Source organism: Dermacentor silvarum, chromosome 6 (assembly GCF_013339745.2).
Source record: "Dermacentor silvarum isolate Dsil-2018 chromosome 6, BIME_Dsil_1.4, whole genome shotgun sequence".
NCBI lineage: Eukaryota > Metazoa > Arthropoda > Arachnida > Ixodida > Ixodidae > Dermacentor > Dermacentor silvarum.
Genome location: NC_051159.1, coordinates 96,401,915 through 96,426,957, shown reverse-complemented (window position 1 = coordinate 96,426,957; position 25,043 = coordinate 96,401,915). Strand labels below are relative to the sequence as shown.

General features: G+C 43.7%; 1 protein-coding gene across 1 annotated transcript in view; it reads right to left on the bottom strand.

Annotated features, from left to right (window-relative positions):
• The window catches only part of LOC119455719 (protein timeless homolog), a 317,713-nt gene extending 299,688 nt beyond the window's left edge, over window positions 1–18,025 (bottom strand). Inside the window, exons 1-6 of the mRNA XM_037717145.2 lie at window positions 17,808–18,025; window positions 17,545–17,698; window positions 15,229–15,409; window positions 14,370–14,512; window positions 6,828–6,942; window positions 2,490–2,554 (exon numbers count right to left, since the gene is read on the bottom strand). Coding sequence (XP_037573073.1) covers window positions 2,490–2,554; window positions 6,828–6,942; window positions 14,370–14,512; window positions 15,229–15,409; window positions 17,545–17,698; window positions 17,808–17,913 — 764 coding nt within the window. The 5' untranslated portion in view covers window positions 17,914–18,025. The remainder of the gene's footprint in view (window positions 1–2,489; window positions 2,555–6,827; window positions 6,943–14,369; window positions 14,513–15,228; window positions 15,410–17,544; window positions 17,699–17,807) is intronic.
• Between the last annotated feature and the right edge of the window lie 7,018 nt (window positions 18,026–25,043).

Sequence of the window (25,043 nt, the reverse complement as noted above, 5' to 3'; positions counted from 1 at the left end):
GACACGGTCATCGGCTCCCCTCGCACGTTTTCACTCGCACATACAGCATACGGCGCGCGGCGACTGCGATATCGCCCTTGGACTTTATACGGAATATCTATGATCCAAAACCAATTTTAGCGACACAACGCGTCATAGACACCATCTTTATATAGCAAATACGGATCTCAAGGACCATACTTTTGCTGGCGGAAACCGAAAATACGTCATAGTTGTCGCCCCCGGCACTTTGGGCGGCCAATGTCATCGTCAAGCCACCAAGCCAAGCGACATGAAAAGTCAAAATGGCCGCTCGGGCCGGCGCGCAGTGGCAGTTCGCAATGTATGATGCGGGAACGGTCCCAGAGTTGCGACGCAACAGCGGGGTTACCAATGCATTGGGTTCTATGGGAGCTGTGCCGGGACCGGCCGAAAACGACGTAATAGCCGGGAAAACGCAGCCCCCGGGAACGTAACAGCGGAGTTCTACTGTAACACTATACGACGCTACGATGTCATCGTGACGCTTGCTGTTCGTTTCCGATGCCTCCCGCTTGTGCGAAACGACACGCGTCCACGCATCCGGTACCTGGTGTGACATTCCAAGGATGAGTGCTTCGACCAAAACGGAAAATGGGTGCGCGTTACAATTGAGGGCGCGTTACAATCGAGTAAATATGGTAAGCGTTTCTTTTTCGAATTTTCGTGCCGAACCTGCATATAACGAAATCCTCTTCATAACGAAGTTTTTCGGGAATTTGTCAATTTCGTTATATCCAGGTTTAACTGTAATTGCCTGTGGCAGATAGCACAATTCTAGTCCGTGAGCTGGTCTACTCAAAGAGGCGGACATTACTTGCACAAAAAATTGAATGCATATTCAATTAATTCACAAAAATTTACTGATGAAGCTTTTAACTAATTACCTTACTAAGGCACACTGCAATTTACAAACTCTAGCGGGTGAGACTGCAAGGCATATCCACTTGAAAAGAATAATGTGGATGACACCATTTACAAGATATGCGCCATCAAACTTGGGGTAAAAATGCACTATATTGTTCCACTTACTTTCTTAACAAAACGTCATTTTATGCATTGAAGCACAAAAGTAACTGGAACACCAATGCATTTCTCTGCAAAGTTATGGAATTAATATCTTGAAACTGATGTTATTGTGAGAATTCTTTGTAAATTGTAACAATTTGTAAATAGCAATATGTGCCACAAGGTCATAATTCACTAATGAAGTTAAACACTTCATTAGTGAATTTTTGTGAATTAGTCGAATATGCGTTTAAATTTTTTTGTGCAAATAATGTCCGCTTCTTCGAGCAGACCATCTCATGACTAGAATTGTGCAACCTGCCACAGGCAATTTAAAAAAAAAAAAATTTTAAGTGTTCACTGGAACACCCGGTATATTAAACCCTTGCTTGTCTTTCTTGCTAACCAATCATGTGCGCGTTAGATTTGTACTTTGTTTAGGAGCATTAACGTCATTTATATGTTAGTTTTCTACTTTGGACACATAAAAAGTGGGCGTGCGTTTGTTTTGGAAGTGTGTTGGAATCAGGCAAATACTATTGCCAAATGAATCAGTGGTGTGTTTTGCTGTTTTTATCTGCATCTTGCTTATTTCAACCCGCCAAATAATTCGATCAATTTCGTCTGTCTTGTCAGAGTCGGGTTAACAGAAGTCGAATGTAATACAGAACGACAGTCAGTGACTTGGAAGAAAACAGACCACCTCAGCTAGAAACTTCAAGGCAAGCAGAGGCTGGACAATGCGCTTCGTGTGGAGGCATGGGCTTTCCTTTCGAAGAAGAATGGTATGTCACTGGCTGCCTTCTGCGTGCAAAGACAAAATTGTGGACTTTCTCCAGTTCGTGATAAGAATGTGGCAAGACAATAAATTCATGCTCTATCAAATCAGGAATGCGGATCGAAAACCCCTGAACATTGAAGTGCTGCAGAACACAATTCAAAAGAAAGGCACATGGAGGGCACTAATAAGCACAACAGGCACAGAGAAGCAAATGATGACAGTGGATGGACGGAAGTTGCCACCTTTCGTCATCCTCACATGTATGACCCTGCGAAGGTGTAGCCTTTCTCCCATGAAATCTATGTTCCAGTTCAAGAAAAGGGTTGTTGGACCTCTGAGGTTACACTCGACTGTATTGAAACCGTTTGGGGAAGCTGAAGTGGCCAAAGGGGCAGATTCCTTGCACACATAGCCCTATTTAGAATGAGTGTTTTCAAGGTGAGAAAATATCTCAGCTTGTTCCCATGGCTTATGTCTATGTTTTATTATCGGTAGCTGGTTTTTAGCCGAAATCTTAGTGCACCATAGTGGTGGCTGCAGAAAAAAAATTGTTAAAAATTTTACCACGCCTATTAAACCAACTTCGCATTAATTTAAAAATGTGCATTCATTATGTAACAATACTGTAATCATGTTTGCTGTGAAGGCATTCGGCTGCACACTCAAGCGTGCCTATTTTTACCGGATATCTTCATCTTTCTCAGCAGCAGTCCTTGGTTGTTCAGCCCTTGCCAGTACTTCTGGGGACTGAAAGGAACAAGACCAAGTCAAGGATGAATGCTACAAAAACCATCGTGAATTCAGTAAAAAAGCAACCACAGACATATTCCTGTTGCTCTTTTTTTTTTTCCTTTTTTCTAGACTAGCAAGGGTCATGTTACCTTGCAAAAAAAAAATAAAAAAAAGAAATCAACACATACATAGAAAACCCATAGCTTACACGAATTGGGCAAGAAAATTGTACATTAAGATGGACAGACAACTTTTAAGAGCACACAAGCAAAGTGAGGAAAGGTGAGACCCTTAACATCAATGAGTGAGCTACAAACAACATGTAGTTGTAATGGTGTTATTTATTTTGGTTACAACCACCACAAAAACTTGACAATCATTGCTTTAAAGAAGTCACAAGGCGAAAAACCACAAGTCACCGAACAGTTGCTTACAGTCACACAGTTTCGCCAATTTATATTGTCAGCAAGCATAACTCATAAAACCCATTCGCACATGCCAAAATGCTGTGCAATGCAAGAATTTAAGTGCAGGGATACTTGAGTGCTAGCGCATGCGGTGCAGATCACACAGAGAGCAATGCATCAATGTGGCTGACTGCATTCAAGATTTGCGTGTGTTGCATCGCGTGGCACTGTAAAACCTGGACGACACCGTGGCTAACCGCGCTTAGTGTCTATAGCCGGCGCCAACAAATTAAAAACAAAAGTGTAAAAAGATACGGATATTCGTTCTGAGCAAAAAAAATAAATAAAGTCACAGTTTCGCCAGAAAGGCTGAGCATCGATGGCTACAGCAAAGAGACAACTACACGAAGTATGGTTTGTAGTTACAGCAGTGTCATATGTACTCACGCAAGCATTCTCACTAGATGACCACCAACTCACTGTCACAATGCGAGCGCACCGCTTCGCAACATGTCTTGGAAACTTCAGATTACACAACCACTAACACTAGATGTGTGGGAACCTAATGCGCATCAAGGCACCAACCGTCTTGGCTCGCCTTTTGTGCTTGCCGTGGCAAGATTACCTCCAAGATATGGCGCATGGCCCATGCATGGACGCACGCAATGAAGAGACGCGTGCGCTAGGAGAGGGCAGACAGACGTGCCTTCTTGCCCCTCCCCTCAATCATATTTCTGTGAAATTAATTGCTAGGTTTGAAAGAGTATGAACCAGTACATAGTATAATTTGATGTATCTCTTGGTGTCACTTCAGACACTTCATGAACTACGAACACACTGAAATTATATGCCATGTCCCACGCAGGTCGAATTAATACAACACTACAGTCCTCCTAGTCCAAGGTGCCTTCAGAAAAGTGATCCTTTCAACATGCTCAACTTTAAAACTTCTAGTCTCTCCTACTGTGAAGAGAGTATTATAAATTTCGTTCAATCTATATGCCGCCCACCGCACCAGTTGACCGGTTAAAATTTTCTGTTAGTTTTTTTTCGCAATTCATGGGTATTCTTCTTTGATGTGGAGAAAGAAAAGCGACACAGAAGTTGAGAAAATTGCATTTTTCGAGTATGCTGTCGAAAAAAATCCGACAATTTACAACTACAACTCTAGAGAAAATTAGAGAATCAGGAGGTGCCATCGTACTACGGAGCACGCGACTTTCCGTTGCTGCAATGCCGCCATTTAGGACCCATCACAAAGAGGAGAGATATGACCTTCAAATAGCCATAATGCCATAACGCGTTCCACGTGCATTTTGGCAGCGGCGAGCTGTGCATTTCTCTGTTCCGACGAAGTTTGATGATCACGGTAAGATGCGTCGCTGGCTCGCGCTTGTTTCTAGCATCTTTTATGCGTCCGAAATACAAAACCGAAGAATTTACAATTCAACATGACGGAATAATCCCATAGAAAAAAAAAAAGTGAGGGCTTATACGCCTCCTTTATGTAAAGAAGTGCAGTGCAGCCCTCATTCCCACAGCCACACCATGCCGCAGTGCAAGAGTAGTTGTAAATCAGCAACCAGGTGAGAGCAGCTAAGCTATCTGGCAGCTGTTGACTGCTTACGATGGGCAGGTCGATTGATTGATTAATGGAATTAACGTCCCTAAGAAACACACTGGCATATATGCCAATCTGCGAACTTTAAAAAATCGTAATAATCCTGTGGTCATGACACCTGAAAGAAGGGGGAGGAAAAATAGCATGCAGTTTTTTAAGTCTTTCCTGAGCCCACGCCTTTTGTAGGATATGCTCGCACTTCATTAACAATTATTATCCTTTACCTGCAGCATACAAGCAGCAGCTGCAACAGCACAAATTGCCATGCGGCCACTGTTTATATAGCAGAACCTCGTCCATACGTTTTGAAAAAAATACACGAGATAAAGCGTACTAACTGGGAAAATGTACAATTTGACGCCTCTAAAACATCCTGCAGACTCAACTGCAGTTGACATCTATGCAATGTGAAGCTTGAGCGGCCCAAGACACGCATTGTCGTTTTTGCGACCTCGGCAAGATTACATTCGTGCTCCTCAAATTCGGCCTGGGCCAGCAGCTTCTTCGAGCAGGGCATTATGGCGGAAAGTTTTGACGTGCACACTCGGTGCGAACTGTTGCGGCACGAGACGACATGCTCACGTACATTGAGCTGATGGGGCCCAAGCAGCCCGAGATGCATGTTGTCGTTTTCCTATTGCTTAGTGGTTTAAGAGACGGCAGAAAACCGAAATAAAATTGAGCTGGCAGGTGATGCCTGAATACGATGCTACCAAAGTGAAGCGTGACACTCACTTCTCACCACTTTCAGCAGGCAACGGCAGCGCGTCTGGGTTATCGCATATTAAGAATGTGCAGTAGGCTTCCAACGGCACTACGCCACACACCCTTTGAAACAGATAGGTGAAGACGTTTATCGCAATATGGCGATATCGGCTTATAGCAATATTGGCGATAGTTGTGGATGAGTGTGACAACCCGTGAGGAGATCTGCCAGAAACCAAACCTGAGTGTGTGACGGCATTTTCACGTGACACAGGCAGGTGAGTACTGCAGGGAAGATGCTGTGGTGGTCGCCTACTGCTCTAAATCGCATGTGCCTCGTGTCTTTTCTTGTTCAGATGGAAACTAGTGGCCAGAAAATGTGTCATACGATTACAGTTTGCCTATGGACTGAATGTTGGTGCTGAAAGATTGTGTTTTCTAGGAACCCATTATCTGGTAAAAAAGCGTAACTGCATTGGGTATCTTTATGAAACGGGCCTGCGTGCTTATTTTTAGCTCCATTATGACGTTATGCCCCATGGAAAACCAAGCGCTACAAAAAAAAAAATTTTTTAACTGCATTGTGTTATTTTTCGTGTTCTCGAACGTTAATGTTGGCGCCGGGAAATTGTACAAAACGGGATGGTATTAACAAGGTTCTACCGTATATCACAATGACTTCTTTAGTGACTATGCTGTTGCCAATTCAGCCTACTTCAGGAACGTGTCTGAATACATTAGTCTATTTCGAAGCAGGAAGCCCTCTAGTGTCCTTTAATCACAAAACTTGCAAATGTATGGCCGGAGACTAACAAGCGAAACTTTTTCGTGAACAGAATTTATTTTTGTAAAACATGTCAAAGCATTCGTAACAACACAGAACAAGCCCGAATTCGCAAACTTCATGGAAAATTCAGGAGAATTGGTAGGTATGCACTGAATACAAGACGCTGTGGTGGAGGTCTCTGGTTTAATTTTGCACCTAAATATAAATGCACGAGTGTTTTTGCATTTCACCTCTATAGAGATGTGGTTACCATGACCACGAAAGGAAGCTGTAACCTCACACTCAGCAGCATAATGCCATAGCCACTGAGCCTCTGTGACAGGTGTCTGAGCTGAAAGTAGTGCAGATCTCCGGAGTTCAATCTACATTTTTTAAAGCATGGTCCCTGTGAAGTTGTAATTTTTGTCTTTTGATTGCTGAAATTTTGCAAGCAAGAGTATGCTTAAACAACTTATGAGTGAGCATGTCTGCTGTTCCCTATGTTACCAAAGCACAGTCTACCCGGCCAAGTATGCACCAAGCATGCAATCAAGGGGTCAGGTGCGTGGCCCACAAGGCAAACGGCAACTGATTTTCAATGCCAACATATGCACAAGCAAATGCCTATCTGAGAGAAGCTGGTGGACAGCACGTCACTAAACAAAAAAAAGCGATAGAATGGACACTGCTGGCATTCAATACTGTTATCTTAAAGTGCTGCATTAGGTGCAACTTATTTGCCATGGCTAATAGCTTCCCCCCAAATCTGAACATTAGAATGTGGCTCACCTGCTCTCGGAGCATGAGGGACAAAATCTCCAAACAATGAAAACAGTAGTCCGTTTCATCATCACTGCTGGTGACATAAAGTAACAAATCTTCCATATGAGCAAGGTGCATTGCCCTAGAAAGAAAACAAAGTCCACAATTTTATAATCTAGATGCTGATATGTTTTTTATATGATAGTAGCATTTGTTGTGTTGACATGCCACTGCATGCAGGGTATTTTAAGTGTGCTTCACAAATGTATCGACTACTAACCATTATATCTATGGATCTAAACAAGTTTAGTGTTTTTCGTGTAACAGTTCACAGTATGTCAATAAAACAAAGAAACAATCAAACAATAAATTTCCATTAATTGGGAATATTTAGTGCCACCAAAACAAATTTTCTCTTCAGTATTATTGTTCACTTTTGACTCACAATGGCTGAACATAAGTTTTACTTTGTTGCCACTTTTTCTTATGTTTTCATGTAAACTGCGATTATGTGCACATTACAGTTCCCAGCATACTTAATCCACATTAAAGCGCCAATGTAAGGCCATACATTGCATTTTTACAAATGATCACCCACTTTCTGTTTTTCATGTTTCACTGCCACCACAGTTTACGTATAGGGGGTGCAAATATTAAAAACGTCAAATTCGAATTCAATAGTCTCTGCATTTAAATCTGTTGACCGATTCATGTTCGATTTCAATATTTACTATTTGTAGTGGTCAAAAATTTGTTTCTTTCAAATTTATAAGGAATTACGAGACAGAAACATTTATCGGAGTCTCGAGGGAGACAGAACTATGGATGTGAGGACTGTTCCGAATGATTCTGCTGCAGGATAGCTGCAGTTGTTGTGCAGGGGCACTAGTTTCTGAAAGAGCACATGGGGCAGCTAACTTTCATTTAATAATTTCCAGTCATTCAACAAGAATGGCTTTTTCCTAAGCAGCCCACATACGAATTTGTTCCGATTTATTATATGCTCAGTCTAACCATGTCTGCATCCTTTTAAAGGGGCCCTTAACTAGAGCACTACACGGGCCCGGGCCGTCCAAAGCGTTTGTCGGCGGGCTCGGGCCGGGCCCGGGCTTAAAGCCGCGGGCTCGGGCCGGGCTCGGGCTTGAGGCCACAGGCCCTGGCTGGACTCGGGCTTGAAGCCATGGACCCGGGCCCGCTCATTGAAGGGCCTAAGTAGGCCTTCGAGCACACGCGACCGTTATGCATTGCATGGTTCAATGCATTCTGTGCCAAGCTGAAGTGGCACGTGGAAGATGACTGTCATCATCATCATCAGCCTATATTTATGTCCATTGCAGGACGAAGGCCTCTCCCTGCGATCTCCAATTAACCCTGTCTTGCGCTAGCTGATTCCAATTTGCGCCTGCAAATTTCCTAACTTCATCACCCCACCGAGTTTTCTGCCGTGCTGGACTGCGCTTCCCTTCTCTTGGTATCCATTCTGTAGCTCTAATGGTCCATCGGTTATCCATCCTATGCATTACATGGCCTGCCCAGCTCCATTTTTCCCGCTTAATGTCAACTAGAAAATCAGTTATCCCCGTTTGTTCTCAGATCCACACCGCTGTCTTGACTGTATATCTTATCAAAGAAAATAGTAAAACAGATGTTCTCATTTTTAACAGCGAAGCTGTTTCAGCTGCGCCTAATGTGTCCGCTGAATCCAAAAATGTGGGCCAATCCTGGCAGCAGTGCAGAAAGGGTCCAAGCGCAATGGCACATACACCTGTGAACTAGCGAAGCTGAGCCTGAATAAGTCTAGCTAAGAATGGTGGGGACTAATTGCCTATCGATAGGCAATTGATAGCCAATCAATAGCTAGTCGATAATCGATCAATAATCAATAAATGCCCGAAAATGCTGGGGATGACTTGGTAGTGCTTAGCCTAGCGCAAATACGTGGCCAATACCTTGCAATAGACAATCGATAGCCAATCAATAGCTAATCGATAATCAATCAATAATAAATAAATTCGGATAACTTGGTAGTGCTTAGCCTATCCCAAATACGTGGCCAATATCTTGCAATAGACAATCTATAGCCAATCAATAGCTAATTGATAATCAATCAATAATAAATAAATTCTGGGAAATGCTGGGGATGACTTGGTAGTGCTTAGTCTAGCCAAAAAGCTCGGACTAGCTAGGTGCACATCATATCCGCTGTCTCTTTAGCATTGCGCCGCCAGTACAAACTACGCAAATTTTTTTTTTCTCTTCCACAAAAACGAACATTGTTTCCGCGTAAGGAAAAATAAATTATACAAACAATCACTCCTCAAACCATTTCCATGTTACCGCTTTTGCGATCGCACTATTACCAGTGTCGATACTATGGCATTATTTTAGCGCTAAGGGCAGTTACTTTAGTGCTTCAATGCATAAAACAGCATTTTCCTCAAGAAGTTAACTGGAACGCCCATGCATTTCGTCGGACACTTTGAAAATTAATATCTCGAAACTGGTTCAGTCCTGAGAATTTGTTCCAAGTGGATACGCCTTGCGAACTCAGCGGCTATAGTTCGTAGATTGAAAGATGTGCCGTAAAATAATTATTTAAAAAGTTAATTTGCGTAATTATGTAAATATTCAATAAGGCGTTTTGACCATGCATTAGGCCATCCATGTCAGAATTAGCTTGGAACTTACGTAAAACAATTAGCCTCCTTAGAGCGTCGTCACATTAATGCGAACACAAGAAATCCTGAGATATGGTCAATTCCATACTTCAGAACACTCTATAAGCATCAGTCGTTAATACATTACCTACCATTCACTTTGAACAGATACAAAAATGGCGGTAATTTCAGTAAGAAAGAACTCAGCTGACACTTTAGTCGCTTGTAATGTATCTGATGTGATTATTATTCTGCCTTTGTGTATGGTTCTGAGTATATAATGTAAATCCTGTTTCGTTTTCTTAGCAAATGTTGATCTTGTAAAATTCAGTCTCATGCTATGTTGTATAGCTGGTATTGCGTTGTTTTGTATAGGTAGTATTGTTATTGTAGTGTTGTTTAAAATGCATTCTGTTAAAACTTTTTCCAATTCTGTTAACTCGCCATGACGCAAAAATTCTTTGTCTTTCCGTTCATAGCTATTTCGTCTATGAAGAATTCCAGCGACAGCTGAAAATATATGCGAATTATTGTACATGTGTGCACACTGTTTGCTGTACTATCGCCTTGCCTGTTCTTTTGGGTTACGTCAAGCTACATATGTAGCTTTTAGTCCAAAATGACCGTCCAGCATATAAATTGTACAATAAATTCATTTGATTTGATTGATTTCGTCGGACACTTTGAAAATTATTATCTCGAAACTGGTTTAGTCCTGAGAATTCGTTCCAAGTGGTTACGCCTTGCGAACTCGGCGGCTATAATTCGTAGATTAAAAGATGTGCCATAAAGTAATTAATTAAAACGTTAATTAGCGTAATTATGTTAATTCTTCAATTAGGCGTTTTGATTTCTCGTGGAAGTAATGGCCGCCTCATCGAGTAGTTTAGATCAAGGATTATAACTGTGCTATCTGCCACGGGCAATCTTTAAAAATTTGGTTCAGCTAAAATGAAATGCCATGTATATTTGTACGCTAAATGACATCATAGAACCATATCGTACAAATCAAGGTAAGTGCATGCGCACCACCAGAAAAATAGTAGCACAGGCAATGGGCCGGATTACTGATGTTCCCGTGGGAGAAACAAAGATTTCGGCCTTTTTTTTTTGCTTATACTGCAGCTGATTAAACCTCAAGAAAGTGAGGCTGACTTATACGGTACAATCTGTAAGTAAAACAAAAAAGAATTTTTTTTCTTACAGGCCGGGCCTGGTCATGCGCACGCGGGCCCTAACTAGGCTTAGTAATGACCGCCCGGGCTTGGGCCGGGCCCGGGCTCAGTAACACGGGCCTGGGTCGGGCTTGGAACCGCGGGCCCGGGCAGGGCCCGGGCTGGTCTCGGTCATGTACGCCTGGGCCCGGGCCGGGCTCGGGCTTTGTATTACGGGCCCGGGCTGGGCTCGGGCCTCGTAAAGCGGGCCCGGGTCGAGCTCGGGCCGAAAAATCAGGCCCGTGCAGTGCTCTACCCTGAACCACCCCTCGGGCTTGGTGCCCGCGGGTAGCATGCGCCACTGTGAACATCTTAGCCAAGTTGTGCTGTCGTACGCAGTACGTGGAGCTTGCAAGCGGAGCGCGAAGTCACCTTTCTCTCAAACGCTCTCTTTTGAACAGAAGCCATGTTCCTCACTCTTTCCTGGATGATTTAGGTCGTAATAAAGCGGATTCTTATACGCGGCTGCCATTGATAGCTGCAGTCAGCTACGTAACACAGATACTGTGTCTGCCGCAGGGTGCCACCACGGGTCCAATGGCTAAGCACACTGCGGCTCACTGAGGACAACCATGTTTGGCTTACATTTAGCGCGTCGCAGGCACCAAAATGTGAAGTTGTGGCATCTACGTTACCATCCAAAATGAAATTTGAACTGCGCACCAAGGTGACATTTAGAAGGTGCTCTGGAGAATTATGGCCATGCCCCACTCTGCCGTAGCCTTCGCAGTGCAAGGCATTGAAGAAGGAACGGGAGCAGTGGAGGTCATGTTTGATTGCCAATAACTCCGCTTCTGCTGAACGCATTGAAGTACTTTTTGTGGCAAAGTGTTTCTGAAAACGCCTATTTTCACTTCAAATGATTTTCTCCACTTCAATAAAAAGTGTTTGAGCAGCGCTATATTATCAACAATGGGCAGCCCTATATTATCCCACCTCTATCCTTCAGCGAACACAACACTATATGTGCATTTGTTAACATGCTGTTTTCTTGTTTCATAACTGTCATTAACTTGGTGTCCCCGACAACTGAAGGGAGTTGTTTATCATTTGCAAGCTCTTCAGTTATTCAGACATCTAATTGTGAATAGTATGCATCGGTGTATACATGCCTGATTGGTTTTTACCAAATGGAAATTGTGCTAACTTTATATTAATATTGCCTCTGAATTGAATAAATATTAAATATTTGATTTGATATTTGGGAGTAATTTTCATCGAATATCAGTATTCCATTCAATTCATAAATTTCACTATTCGAACACTCATTGTATAGTAGTGTTGACTAATGAGCATTGATAAGTACCTATTATTGCCCAATAATACTGTTGCCCCAGTTGCGAACATACCCACCATTTTATTTCCTTTCTCCCCCCCCCCCTCCCAATACCAAAATCCTAGAAGTTCAAGGGTTAATTGTTAATTAACAAAGAGCTGTCACAATACCACTACATGGTGCAGGGCCACGCAACATTTCATAACACTTTTATGTGTGGGAAAGTAAATGCTTCTGTTTTTCGTTTCAGAAAAGGTACAGCGAGTGTAAGAAAATAGTTGTCAGATATAGCAATAATGCATCACAATTTAACGAACCAATGTTGGCTCTATGCTTCCTCCAAAAAGGCCCAAAAATAAGAACTGGCTTTGTAAGTCATAATTAACCACAGTTCAGCCTGAATTCAATACTGAATTTAAAAACATGAAATAAAAATGAAAGGAAGTTCAATATAGACATAATTTGATTAAATATGTACGAATGTAAAAGTCTGATTTACATCTCTGTCTATTTCTGACACCCCTTTCCCATCGCAATTGGCAGCAGCTTTGAAGGATTTGCATTGAAGACATGTGAACCAAAAATTTGGGGGCAGTGGACCAAAGCACCACTTGTATGCAGTTGGCACTCAATCTAAAGTATGCACTGGTAGTCCTTGTGCAAACAGTATTGCAAAGGTGAGGTAGTGCATAGTATGCCAATGCATGATAACCGGCCACCTAGGAACTGCATGCAAGAATAGCACTGCACACCCACAGAGTCTGTACAGTGCAAGCACAGAGAACACATTCGCTGATCACTAATCAAGGCTCCCAGAGCCCAGAAAATGTGCAGTGCACCTGTGACCGCCAGTCGTAAATACTTATAAAGAGGGCATCGGAGCATAAACGAAGTGCCATAGGCATGACAGTATAAAACTATCAATTAAATTTTATGAGCAAGAATATCCTGTGCAGTTATCATGCCCCCATCTCACAACTTAAATTTTCAATAACTGGCCGTGACGCTAGGCTTTAATTGTATTAATCCAAGCAGGTTATTCTCCACGAAGTTTCAAACACTTTAGAAACAAGTCTCCTGCAATTAAAGGAAACCAACCACATTCACTCAAGACAGTATTAGCAAGGTGAATGTAACAAGAGGAACTCCACTTTACAAAGGCATGACACCGTGCTTACGTCAATTCATAATATTTTTATATGTGTTCCTATAGATTCACATGTGATTTTCATAGAGACGCTTCTGGTGCTCAATACAGGCCATAATTTCAAATATTTAGGTTCAGCCTGAATGGCCCCAGTTGTGTAATTGAAACAAGACAGAGGTTCACATTAGGATGAGAACTTAGAATGATCAACAGTGGGTGAACTAGGGATTTCCCTGCAGTCAACATTTTGACAGGCACTTCGTCAGGGCCTGGAGCCAATGCTTCGAAAAATTACGTTGTCTAAATGTTGGCTGTAGGGACATCCCTTGTTCAGCCGCTGTTGATAGCCCCAGTTGTATAAGTTATGCTAGTTACAACTTCATAGCCTATAGAAATTACAAGCTACACACTGTTGGGAAAGGAAAAGTTGTGTATATTAAGGTGCAACCGAGACACATTGTGTACGCGGTTCTAGCACAATGGGTGTCAAGTGACATACTCTCGGCTTCTCAGTGTTTATGTCAAATCTCACTTGTGAAATACTATGTCCTCGAATTCTGGGGTTTTACATGCCAAAACACAATATCGCTATGAGGTACAATGCAGTAAGGGACTCGAGATTCATTTTGACCACTTGGGGTTCTTTTACATACTATACTGAAATTTAAGTACGCAAGCATTATTGCATTTCGCCCCTAACAAAATGTGGCCGCCATGGCCAGGATTGAACCTGCGACCTCGAGCTGAGCACTGCCATAGCCTCTAAGCTACAGTGGCAGGTGAAAAATTTGTCCTCCTCCCGTCACGTGTGTAGTCAGGTTTTCAGAAATATCACCATCTCAGAAGTAATGTAAACGGAAAGAAACATAACGACTCCTTCCCCTCAAAGAATCTGCTTGAGGCTGTGAGATTATGAGCGGCTCTATAAATGTTTGCCTTCTGCCTCATGATAAGCCATTCTCTAGCTACAACACACACGGTTTGAAATCTCAAAATCAAGGGGCTCCAATGAGCCACTTGAGATGCCTTTAAGATAACTGAATTTATGCAGGGAACTGAAATGTTGAGATTAAGGCAAGCTCCAAAACAATTTCTCATTCACTAAAATAAAACTGCACCGGCAATGAAAGGGTACCAGTTCTCACTCACTAACAAAACTAATTATTTTCAGTCGTTTTTGTCATCATAAAACACTTCCAGTTTGTAATTATTCATCTACAATATTCCTTATTTTTGTTTGGAGCAAAACACAAGCATGTGAAGGGGAGTGCATACCAAAGAACTTGGTCATGTACATTGACATCATCATCAGTGCGCTTTTCTTCAGATGGGTTGGCGGGCACGTGAAGAATGTTCCTGACCAGGACAAGGATGCGCTCAATCATGTCCTTGTCTTCTTCCTGTCGAGTCTCCCAATTCTAGAAGAAAGAACACCAAAATTTGTGTTATTTATCAACAGAAGCTTTGCGATGAGACTAAGAATATTACAACAATGTTCAGATCTCTTGCAAAGGACAGGTTACAAAAGATAACATAACATAAGTATGGCCATAAGTATGGCCATAAGTATGGATAACATAAGTAGATAATTCACTACAAGCCCCAAAACGTTCTATGTTGTGCTATTCTAAAAAGCTTTGTCATTTTTCCATAATCAAATTGGATGTACAACCGCATGAACATAGAAGATGGAAAATTGAAAAATATCAACATATAGGTTTTATAATGGCCATATGCCTTTTACCAAAGGGCACCTATAAGAAGACTCTACGTATGCACCTCAGCAAACAACCGCCACACACCCCATGATTCAAGACTGCACAAATTTTATTTTTAGTACACACAAAAATCATGCCAATTTTGCTGGCTTTAGGAGTTTCTTTCACCTCACTTTATCGGTCACTCACTTTGTGGACCATGCAATGTGATTTCATCGCAGATTAAAGAACCTTAAGTTGTGAAAATTAAACAATTGCCATTTCCTGCAAGTTCTTCCCCAGCTCAGGTGTCGGTTGAAAAAAAAAATGAAGGCAATCAGTCACTTTTTTTCTCACACAAAAATAACTAACCAGATATTTGGTCGGTACTAGCAAAAATATTTTAATTAGACAAGAGACATGATAAATGGCCATACTTTGTGTAAAAGTGACTCAAGCTTTTTGGTGATGGCAATCCACACTTTCGAATCTGTAAAAGCCAGCTTGTATGACTGAAGATGAGATACAATTTCCAAGTAGTTGTTCCTGGCAAACTTCTCGACTGGAAGCTCCTCCTTGTACAGTAATATGGCAGGATTCATGAGGTCCACCAGCAACCTAGTAAAATAAGACACACAGTATGCATGAGGTTCAGCTTATCTTCAATGTCATTTAATGGAAGAATTTAGCTACTAACTTTTTTAGTTGATCCAGTGCCAAAATGCACAGTCAAATGTGCACAACAGTATTAACTGTAACGCACACCTTACTGTAAATGTCTTCTAAAAGTGGGAGTTGCAAAAAAATGCACTGGCTCAGTTACGCATACCAGCTAACTATGTAGAATTTATCGTAAAATTCACGAACTGGGGCCCATTCTACAGATTTGTTAAATCATATTTTACAGAAATAAATTGAAGTCACTGAAAAGCTTAAAGGTGTTGAAAAATGGGTCATTACAATATATGTTGCTTGTCAGTTCTTGCTATGCCAAGTTTGGTACTGCTTCTGTGCTGCGCGTAAAGCTAAATCATCGTTAATAAAGTGAGTATGTGTGCCACAGAAAGTGGGTACTCAAGGCAAAGTTCATAACAAATCGGGCTCCCCTCTGTCAGCAGGATTTCTTACTAATGTTAAAGTTCACAGGTTGGCAGGTATGCTTATGCTATCTGCAGTGGCGCACCGACAGGGGGGGATTCGGGGATTGGAACCCCCCCCCCCTGAGGCCGACTTAACCCCAGCTTTTGTTTAACCCCTTTTCTTTCCTTACGCATTTGAGCACTGCAACTAAGATGTAAGACGCGCAATCGTCTGCACACTCACAAAAAGCGCATTTTTTTGGCAATTTCCCGTGAAGAAATCGAAATTAGTGCTGTTTAGGTGGTATTAGCAAACTGTCAACCCCCCCCTGGCAAAGATCCTGGGTGCGCTACTGGCTATCTGTAATTAGGGCACAGTGCAGGCATGGCAACAGCACATTTAATTTTCAGGATACAGGCCGTGGCTGCAAGACCACTGGCTTCTTCGCAATCTTATTTTACAAATTGCTTCGCTGTTTCACAAAGATGTGCCAGCACTCACACAAATTTCAGTCTGGGCAAAAAGAAAACGATCGTCCCCATTGAGTGTCGTACAAACAATGAAACGTTGCACAAGTGTTTCAAAGGTGAGAACACTGAACTGTGAAAAGCAGTGTTTACACAGTTGACCAACCACATCTGGCCACACAGTAAATTATTGAGAGCAAGCACAATGCATTCCACTGATAAGGATATAAACAAATGACCCTATCATTGTAGCCTGCTATTAATTTGTTAAATGTCAATGGCTATCGAAAGTGCTTCCCAGGAATATTAATGCAGCCAACTGACAATGGTGCTCTTTTTCCATGTCCACAGCAAAGCGCAGTGCTGGGGGAATGCACTATTTTGAACTGGTCATTACTATTTGTAGCAGTGTCAAAATAACCCCATAGAAAACAATATAATAAATGAAAAATAATCTTGATGTTAAAGTTTAAAAGGGCAGTTATGTAAAATTGTGTGCCAGGCATTCAGCAAGCAAACATAATATGAAGCTATGCTTGTTTCTACGGCCGGTAGACCTTGACGATTACATATATAGAATACATTTTGCTGATTCGCGCACTCAAACAGCTGTCTTTTAGTCCGTAGGAAATCCCCCACTAAATCGCGGAACAAAGTTAGAGAACCATCAGCGATGGCTCCTTCGATGCCCGATTTTTCCAAAAGAACAACTTATCCAAGGTCAAAATTTGAGCGCTGTATGAAACATGAGGTCACAATCCCGTCATTACTCGTGGTTTATTTTTGCGCAGAGCCGATGCACAATTTTAAGTCATTGAAACGTCTCATCGTTATTAACGACACATCGTTATACGCGGTATTGTTAAATATGTGGAGTGCACTGTATACAAATTAAAAAAAAAAAAAGAAACGATAGTGGACAAACGCATGATATACTTGTGCCTCTCGCGTGTATTTACTAAAAGCTGCATTCAGGAAAGTGCCAGGGGTAAGCAGATAGGTTAATTAACCTTCGCCAATATTTCGACCCTTTCATGTATTGTTATAATAACTTCAGCCTCACAGTAATAGCAGACACGGAAAGCAAAGCACTTAGTTTCTCTTTTTTTTGTGTGTGTGTGTGTGACTGTGTGTTGCGTTCAATGTGTTTGCACACTAAAGAAACACAAACAGGAGGTGTCACTAGGACAAAGCTCACTTCCGCACCTTATGATGACATCAAACAGGCTGTCATCGTCAGGATAAAACTTGAGCAGGGGCAGTAGATCTGTTTTCAGAACTTGAATGCGGCCCAAGATGCGCCGGATCTCATGGGACTCGTCATCACGCCTCAGATACCTCAGGAGGTCCTTCAGGCTTTCTACGAAAACAACAGCATTGTGCGACAACACGAACGCAGTAGCAAAAAGTCAAAATACAAGAAAAAACAGCATTTGCGGAAAAAAAAAACAGCCGCGAGAGCCGCGTACCTATGCAATCAGGTTCCTTGTAGTATTTGCCTTCATCCCATCCTCCGAGTGTGCTGCATGCTGCCTGAATGTCCGAAAGGACTAAAGATGATATGGATTCGCTCATCGCACGAAAAAGCGCACGGTATTTCTTGTAGATGCGCTTGTTCAAGTTCACCGTAAAACAGGCAACCACAAAAGCACCGCGGAACAGCGCCGTCAGCTGTGAAACTTGGCGGGAAAATGATTCGCGACCGGAAACACGTGCGTATCCGCGTTGCCAGCCTAACCGGACATAGGTTAGGTACTGCCCTCTTTTGAGAAAGCAACAAATGATGCAAGCGACGCGCATGGCCTCAGTGATTTACCGGTCCGCGTGCCGTCCAATCTACATTGGTTCAACCTCAGAGACCATGAACAGCGTCATAATATTTTTCGCAAGTTGGCAGGGCGTTATTTTCAAATTACTGTACAGCAGGTGCCAAATCTCGATGTCTATGACGTGTTTTCGGCTATCAAGATTATTTCTGCCACATTCAACCAGCAAAAGCATTGCCTTTAAGATCCGCTTTTCAGTTGCAAAATGCGCCACAATTGCAAAATGCGCCACCTTTAGGGTCGTGAATTTGAACACTACCTATATCTCTACACGGTACTGAATGAACTGAGATGTTTTTTTGCGTCTTTTCTTTGTCTAAGACGTGGTTCCGGCTCCCGCAATCACTTTCGCCGCATGCTACGAGCAAAAGCATAGCCTTCAAGATCTGCATTTGTTATCCAAACGGACAACAGGAGCGTGGACCATAGAGCAAGGGCCATGATCTGGACGGTCTCCAAATGCGTGATGATTATGTTTATTGGCATCCCCATTGAAATGGGGCGGTGGCAAATAGTCCCTTGGCCTGCTTCTTTTAATCAAGTTTAACTATATCTATCGCTATCTAAAGCTTTTTTGCCTATCTGATCGAGATCTTTTGTATTTAAAACCTCTACCACAATACTGCACCTTTACCTACCCTTGCAATGACTCCAGTTCTATCAATCTCTCGCCTGCTTTTCTTCCAGCAATACTAATTGTCTCTTACTTATCTCGAGTGCTGACCAGTTAATCTTCCTTGAATCCCAACACTGCCGGAAGGTGACACTCCCTACGCATCTCGCTGGCGTTCTTGGCGTTCCATTTCATACCGTCGTTTGCGGACGTTTTTTTTTGTTTTTGTTTTTTTGTTTTTAGAAACTCGCTTCATCCTGTGGCGTATATTTGCTCCGGTATGTCTTCGTCCTCAGGCAGACAGCTCGGACCTCAATTAGCAGGGCATTCCCCTTTGCCTAATCATACAGATTTTCCCTCCTGATTTCTTTCTCACCATTTTTGCGAACCTCCGTTCTTTTTTGTTGCCAATCTTCGCATCCAATTTGCGATCTCTGTTTCTCTCACGTTGTTTTTTTTTTTTTTTTTTTTTAAGACTCCTGGTTGTCTACTTACACTTTCAATTACCTTGTACTTGGCTGCCAACTTTCTTGACCTCTTCATCCATTTCGTGTACACGAATTGTTGAGATGCATATATCTGTGCACTTAGCCGGCCATTTATTTTCAGCCATATTCCTTAGTCTTTCTTCAATACAACTCTTGCTCTGCGCTTTTCTGACTTCAAAAGAAGCCCAATTACCCATGCCACCTTGCACTGGCTCATTTGTGATTTTACCGTGGGCCTCCAAACCCCTCGGCCCAACACCCTCGACCTGGTTAATCCCCAACCCTGAAAAGATGTCTGATATAGAGCACAGAATTGCATTTGCGAACGTTAGCGCTAGCGCCATTACATATTTCCTAATTCCTTGCACCACCTCATATTTATTGTAGTGCCAAAGTGACATATGTTTCATTATTGCTACATACCGCTTCCCTTCCATTTTTGTATTATCTTGATGGGAACTTGAGTATAACTTCATGCATACACCTAGGTATTTATATTGCGTGACAATGGGTATGACTTTCTGTTGAATTGATACCACGTAGTTACTCGTATCTTCATTAAAAATCATAATTCCCGATTTCTCTGTGCTAAAGTTAAAGTGGCCCGAAACACTTTTCAAGATAATCATAGAATGACTTCACTATTAAAGGACGTCGTCTCACAAATAGATCTCATGCCACTTTTTTTTTCGAACCCTTCAACCATACGTGAAGTTATCGCACCGATAACTCCACGATATCGCTCCTGCTAGCGCGCTGGAAGCCACACGGCGGAGAAACCAAGAGAGCAAAGCACAGAACCACAGGACACCCATACATGAGCAAAGCCGCGGCCAAAAGTTGAGTGTCGCGGCGGTAGAAAGGCGAATAGGGTGCCTCGATGCCCAGCGCCGCAGCGGCGCTGGTACAGTGCCCTTTTGTAGCCACTGTAGCGCTGGCATCGAGGCGCCCTAAAGGCGAAAGGGTCGTCGCGGCACCCTGCGGCAGCCGCGGTAGACTTACGCGCAGTGCACAGATGATATAATTTTTCTGTCTTGTTGAGATTGCAGGCATACATATTTTTAATTTACTTTAATTCATAATGAGCAGTTATGTGTTACGGAGAATGCTCTAATCTGAATCACGAAATCGGCCGACAGCGTTTATGGTTCCAGCTGTTTTCGACGACGCTGCATGCCGAGATCAAGCCATTTCTCGCTGTTTTTGACACGAGATTGTTCATTCCCTATTGCATGCAGTGCAGTAATATATTTGGCTTACATGTTCACAGCAGCCTCTAAGACAGATCGGCAATGTTTTCTTACTGTGTTCAAAAAATGTCTCAAGGCTCCTTTAAAGCCTAGATGCATCTTATGGGGTGGTGGCAAGAGGGTGGTGGTAAAGCGGGCACAGCGCATTATAGGGTGGCGCCCTCTGGATTTAAGATACGGGACTTAAAGGCTATGCTTTTGCTGGTTGAATGAGGCGGACGCGATTTCGGAAGCCGGAAACCCGTCATAGACATTGGGTTTTGGACACGACCACATAGCTTGCACTGACGTCAGTGAAAGGAATTCTGGGATATGCGTCCGCCATGCATATGAACCACTCACTCTCCCACAGTCGTTGCAAGCCCCGCAAGACGTGTTGTCACCGTGGTCATGTCCATGATATTTGGTTGTTCCAACCACAGTGACACTCGCGGGAGAAAAAAACCGACTAACAGCAACTTCTTTTCTTTACCGAAGGTCGTGGAGAACCAGTGCGAGCGCACGAAAGCGTTGAGCACGAAGCGGCGCAGCCTATGGCTGGCGCGCATTAAACGCGCCAACTTAGACATCGAGAACCACAACCTGCGAGTTTGCGGCGCACACTTCATTGCAGGTAAATAATTCCTTTCGACTTTGACAGCGTGATAGCGGCGGTATATAACGAAAGGTTAGTTTTGTAACTTTGTTCATTTTGAATTCTTAGGGAAACCAGCTAAACTGTTCGACGAGACAGAACCTGACTGGGCTCCGTCGCTTCTCCTCGGCTACAGCGCCATGAACACGGATCCCCCACGACACCAACGCCTCGACAAACGACGCGCCGAAAAGCGGCAAGCGGAAGCCGAAAAGCGGGAAGCCGAATTGCAGGAAAGGCGTGCCAAGGCCGACGCGGCAGCGACAGGGATCCAGCCGTGTGCCGATCGGCCCCTCTCACCTCACCCGACTGGAGAAACCGACCAGTTGAAGACCTTGAAAGTTGAAAAAAAAAAAAAAAAACTCTGCGCTTACCTCTCCAAGTATGAGCACTTAGTCTTTTCGAGCCTCCTCGCCGACAAACTCCTCACCTAACCATTCCCAGGCGCAGTGAGTAGGGATCGACGTTCTCGCATAGTTGAATTTTTTCTTTGTACCGTACACGCGCAGATTCAATCAACAGTGCGAAGTAGTCCTGGCAAAAGGGCCGCGCAGTTGGAAATGCTGGCATGTCCAAGGAAAAGACGAATAGAAACCTGTCACGACACAGAGAAAACAACTGCTCGACGGATTCTCGCAGCGCGCGCGCGTCAGACTAGCGACAAGCGGTTCGCAAGCATGGCGGCCGCGGCAGCGAGCCCGCGGATGTGACGTCACGTGCAAGCTATGTATTCTGTAAGCGTCCACTAGTGAGCTGTCCATTTCGGCCGCCACTGATTGGCTGGAGCTGTTCGAGCGAGGACACAGAGTGGGGGCGCCTGCCACATCTAGTTCATATAGACTACCCAAACCCAGTAAATCAGCACTTCAGCAGCAGCCGAAATTGGCAGTCCACGTGGACTGACCTTTTCATTACAATATATAAGGCAGCCACAACGACGACGACCCCGTGTAATAACCAATCTATCCGAGGCAGGGATAGTCGTATACTAACCACCACTTCTAACAAATTTCCAACGGGTTCTATAATGGTCGCGGCAGTCCTCTTTCCGACGCGTCGTCCGGTGAATCGGGTGGTTTGTGCTTTCCGCGTCCCGATGCACCATCCGGAATCGGTGCATGTGGCATACCGACGTTGGGCGGCCTTGGACTCAAGGGCTCGATAACAGAAACTGTTGTCTGCACGCGCACGTGAAGATAGCGGTTGAAGTCGCGCCACAGCACACCGACAAACACCGAAAACTGTATCCAGCTAAGATTAAGCTAAATTCCGAGGTGTTTTACGTGCCAAACCACGACATGATTATGAGGCACGCTGTAGCGGGGGACTCCGGGTTAATTTTGACCACCTGGGTTTTTTAACGTGTACCCAATGCACTATAGACCACGGCGGCCACATTTAGATGGGGGCGAAATGCGAAAACACCCGTGTACTTAGATTTAGGTGCACGTTAAAGAACCCCAGGTGTTCCAAGGTTCCGGAGTCCCCACTACGGCGTGCCTCATAATCAGATCGTGATTTTGGCACGTAAAACCCCATCATTTAATTTTATTGCGATAGCAATTATATGGACACTTCAACCGGATTTCTGCCGTCGGCGTCGCCGTCGCCGTGAGGTTCCGTATAGATAAAATCTTCGCCGCGCGCCGTATGCCCCAGCCGAAGCGTCCGGGGACGCGCGCTATCACGGAGAGCGAACGCACTCTATCTCCCACGCGCAAGCAAGGAAGCGGAAAGCCAGCGCCGGAGGGAGCAGGGGGGGGGGGGGGGGGGCACTTGTCTGCCAACAACCGCGCTCGTCGCTCGTCCGCACAGTCTCTTATCTCTCCCACGCGCAAGCAAGGAAGCGGTAAGCCAGCGCCGGAGGAAGCGGGGGGGGGGGGGGGGGGGGGGGGCGCACTTCTACGCTGCCAACAACCGCGATCGTCGCTCGCTCGCACCGTCTCTTATCTCCACACGGCTCTGACCTTTATGTGCTCAGTTTCCGTTGAAGCGATAGACCGCACGTACGTTCGCCGCTGCGGCGTATCCGCTTGCTGCCAGAGTTTTGACGGTCGTTGTCTGCAGTCATTCAGTGTGATCTATTCATGTTTGTTTGTGCGCGCTCACACCACGCTTGTTCATTCAGTTAGTAATAGTCGGGCCACATTTTCCAACGCACGCTACACATGCAATGCTGCCCGGATCGCCAGTGCAGCGCTACAGATGTGTCCCTTCGCACGCGCTGCCCACGGGAAGCGCTTCTCATCAACACCACCGTTTCACACGCGCCTTCTCGTGGTCATCGAGTGTCTCGTCATGTCGGTCTACTTACGTCGCAGCACACCTCCTTACTTAATCAGCTCATGTTTACTACAATTCATATTGCTACCAAAGCCGCTCACCTTACTTCGTATGACATTGCTGTGTTGCTATCGCATTCATTGCTTCGCCCTTAGGGCGAAACTGTGACATTTTTTTAAATTCTTAACCAGTGTTCTTGCATTTCGCCTCCATCGAAATGAGGCCGTCGTGGCCAGGATTCGATCCCGCGACCTTGGGCAACACCGAAGCCACTACGCCCCCACGTCGGGTTATATACATACAGTTACCGGCGGTCGCCGCTGGTGAAAAGGACAGAGTATGTAACTCATTTTGTGAGCAAGAACAGGCGAAAACATCAAGGTTCGTTGTTGTCCATACCGCCCTGGAAGGCTGCTTCCGATAGCTCGTCGCAACGTTCGTCCTTAAACGTCCGAACAAACCATTCGCCTCGGGAGCAAGAGAAAGTGAAATCGATGAACGCTACAGGGCCGAATAACCCCTTACCCATCAACCCTTAAGGATTGCGATACATCGTCATGGTGTAGAGTCATTTAGGCAAACTGATGAAATGCAAAGGAACCTGTTAAACGCGTTTTCAATTTAAAAAAAGAAAAAAAAAAAGAAAGTCAGCAAGCGAGATGACTGTACATTGTTGTTCTTTTATTCGTTTCTTTATTGCCTTTTGCTATTTTATTTGTTTCTTTTAGTTAAAACATGAATAATTTTACCTGCGCCTGATCGATTGCTCAATGGCGCTCTATATTTTCTGCTCTTTTTCATTGTATTTATTGAACTTCGAAAGTCAGTTCATTTAATCTATTTTTTCCTACGCCACCCGATTCTCGGCCAATCCCCCTTAGTCAGTATGAGCGAGTTTTTGTCATCATCATCATCATCATCATCATCATAATCATCATCAAGTTAGCGGTGGCGATTGTGTTGTGCACAGCTATTAATTGGTACTGCTTATTAATAACGTCATGGCAAAAATATTATAACATTCTGCCTCTGAAGTCAAACCATTGTTTAAAACAGGAGACAAAGTACTTCACCGGGCACAGGTAAACGTGTCATATTGAAGTGGAGGAAACGAAGCAAGCAATAAGAATGAGAACGTTGTTAATGGTTTAAGAAGAAGACGAAGAAGAATATGTGTTTCCTGTTTGCCGCGCTCATCCAGCGTCAACGCCAGCCTTCTGTCCCTGCATAATGTATTTAATCCGGTTCTGCAAAGTTCTGATGTGAGTACTTTGACCACTTAATAGTATGTTCCCTCTCGCGCGCACTACCCCCTCAGCCCGTTTTAAAAGCGATAAAGTTTCTCTTTTGACAGTTGAGGTGTTGGTCGGGGAGAAAAGTCCAGCGGGCAATTCGTTTTAATATACATAACTCCATACACCGCGTGCAATTTACTCAACATACGAAATCCACAGGTCTACAGAAAGTGCTTGATCCACCTGAGTCATCTTTGCTTATTTCCTATGTTCAAAAAAAAAAAAACCCTATCACTATACAGATAGCAGAAAATAAATAAATATTGTGTCATAACATTGAATCCCGTTAATATAACAATAAACACTTTTTTTTCTG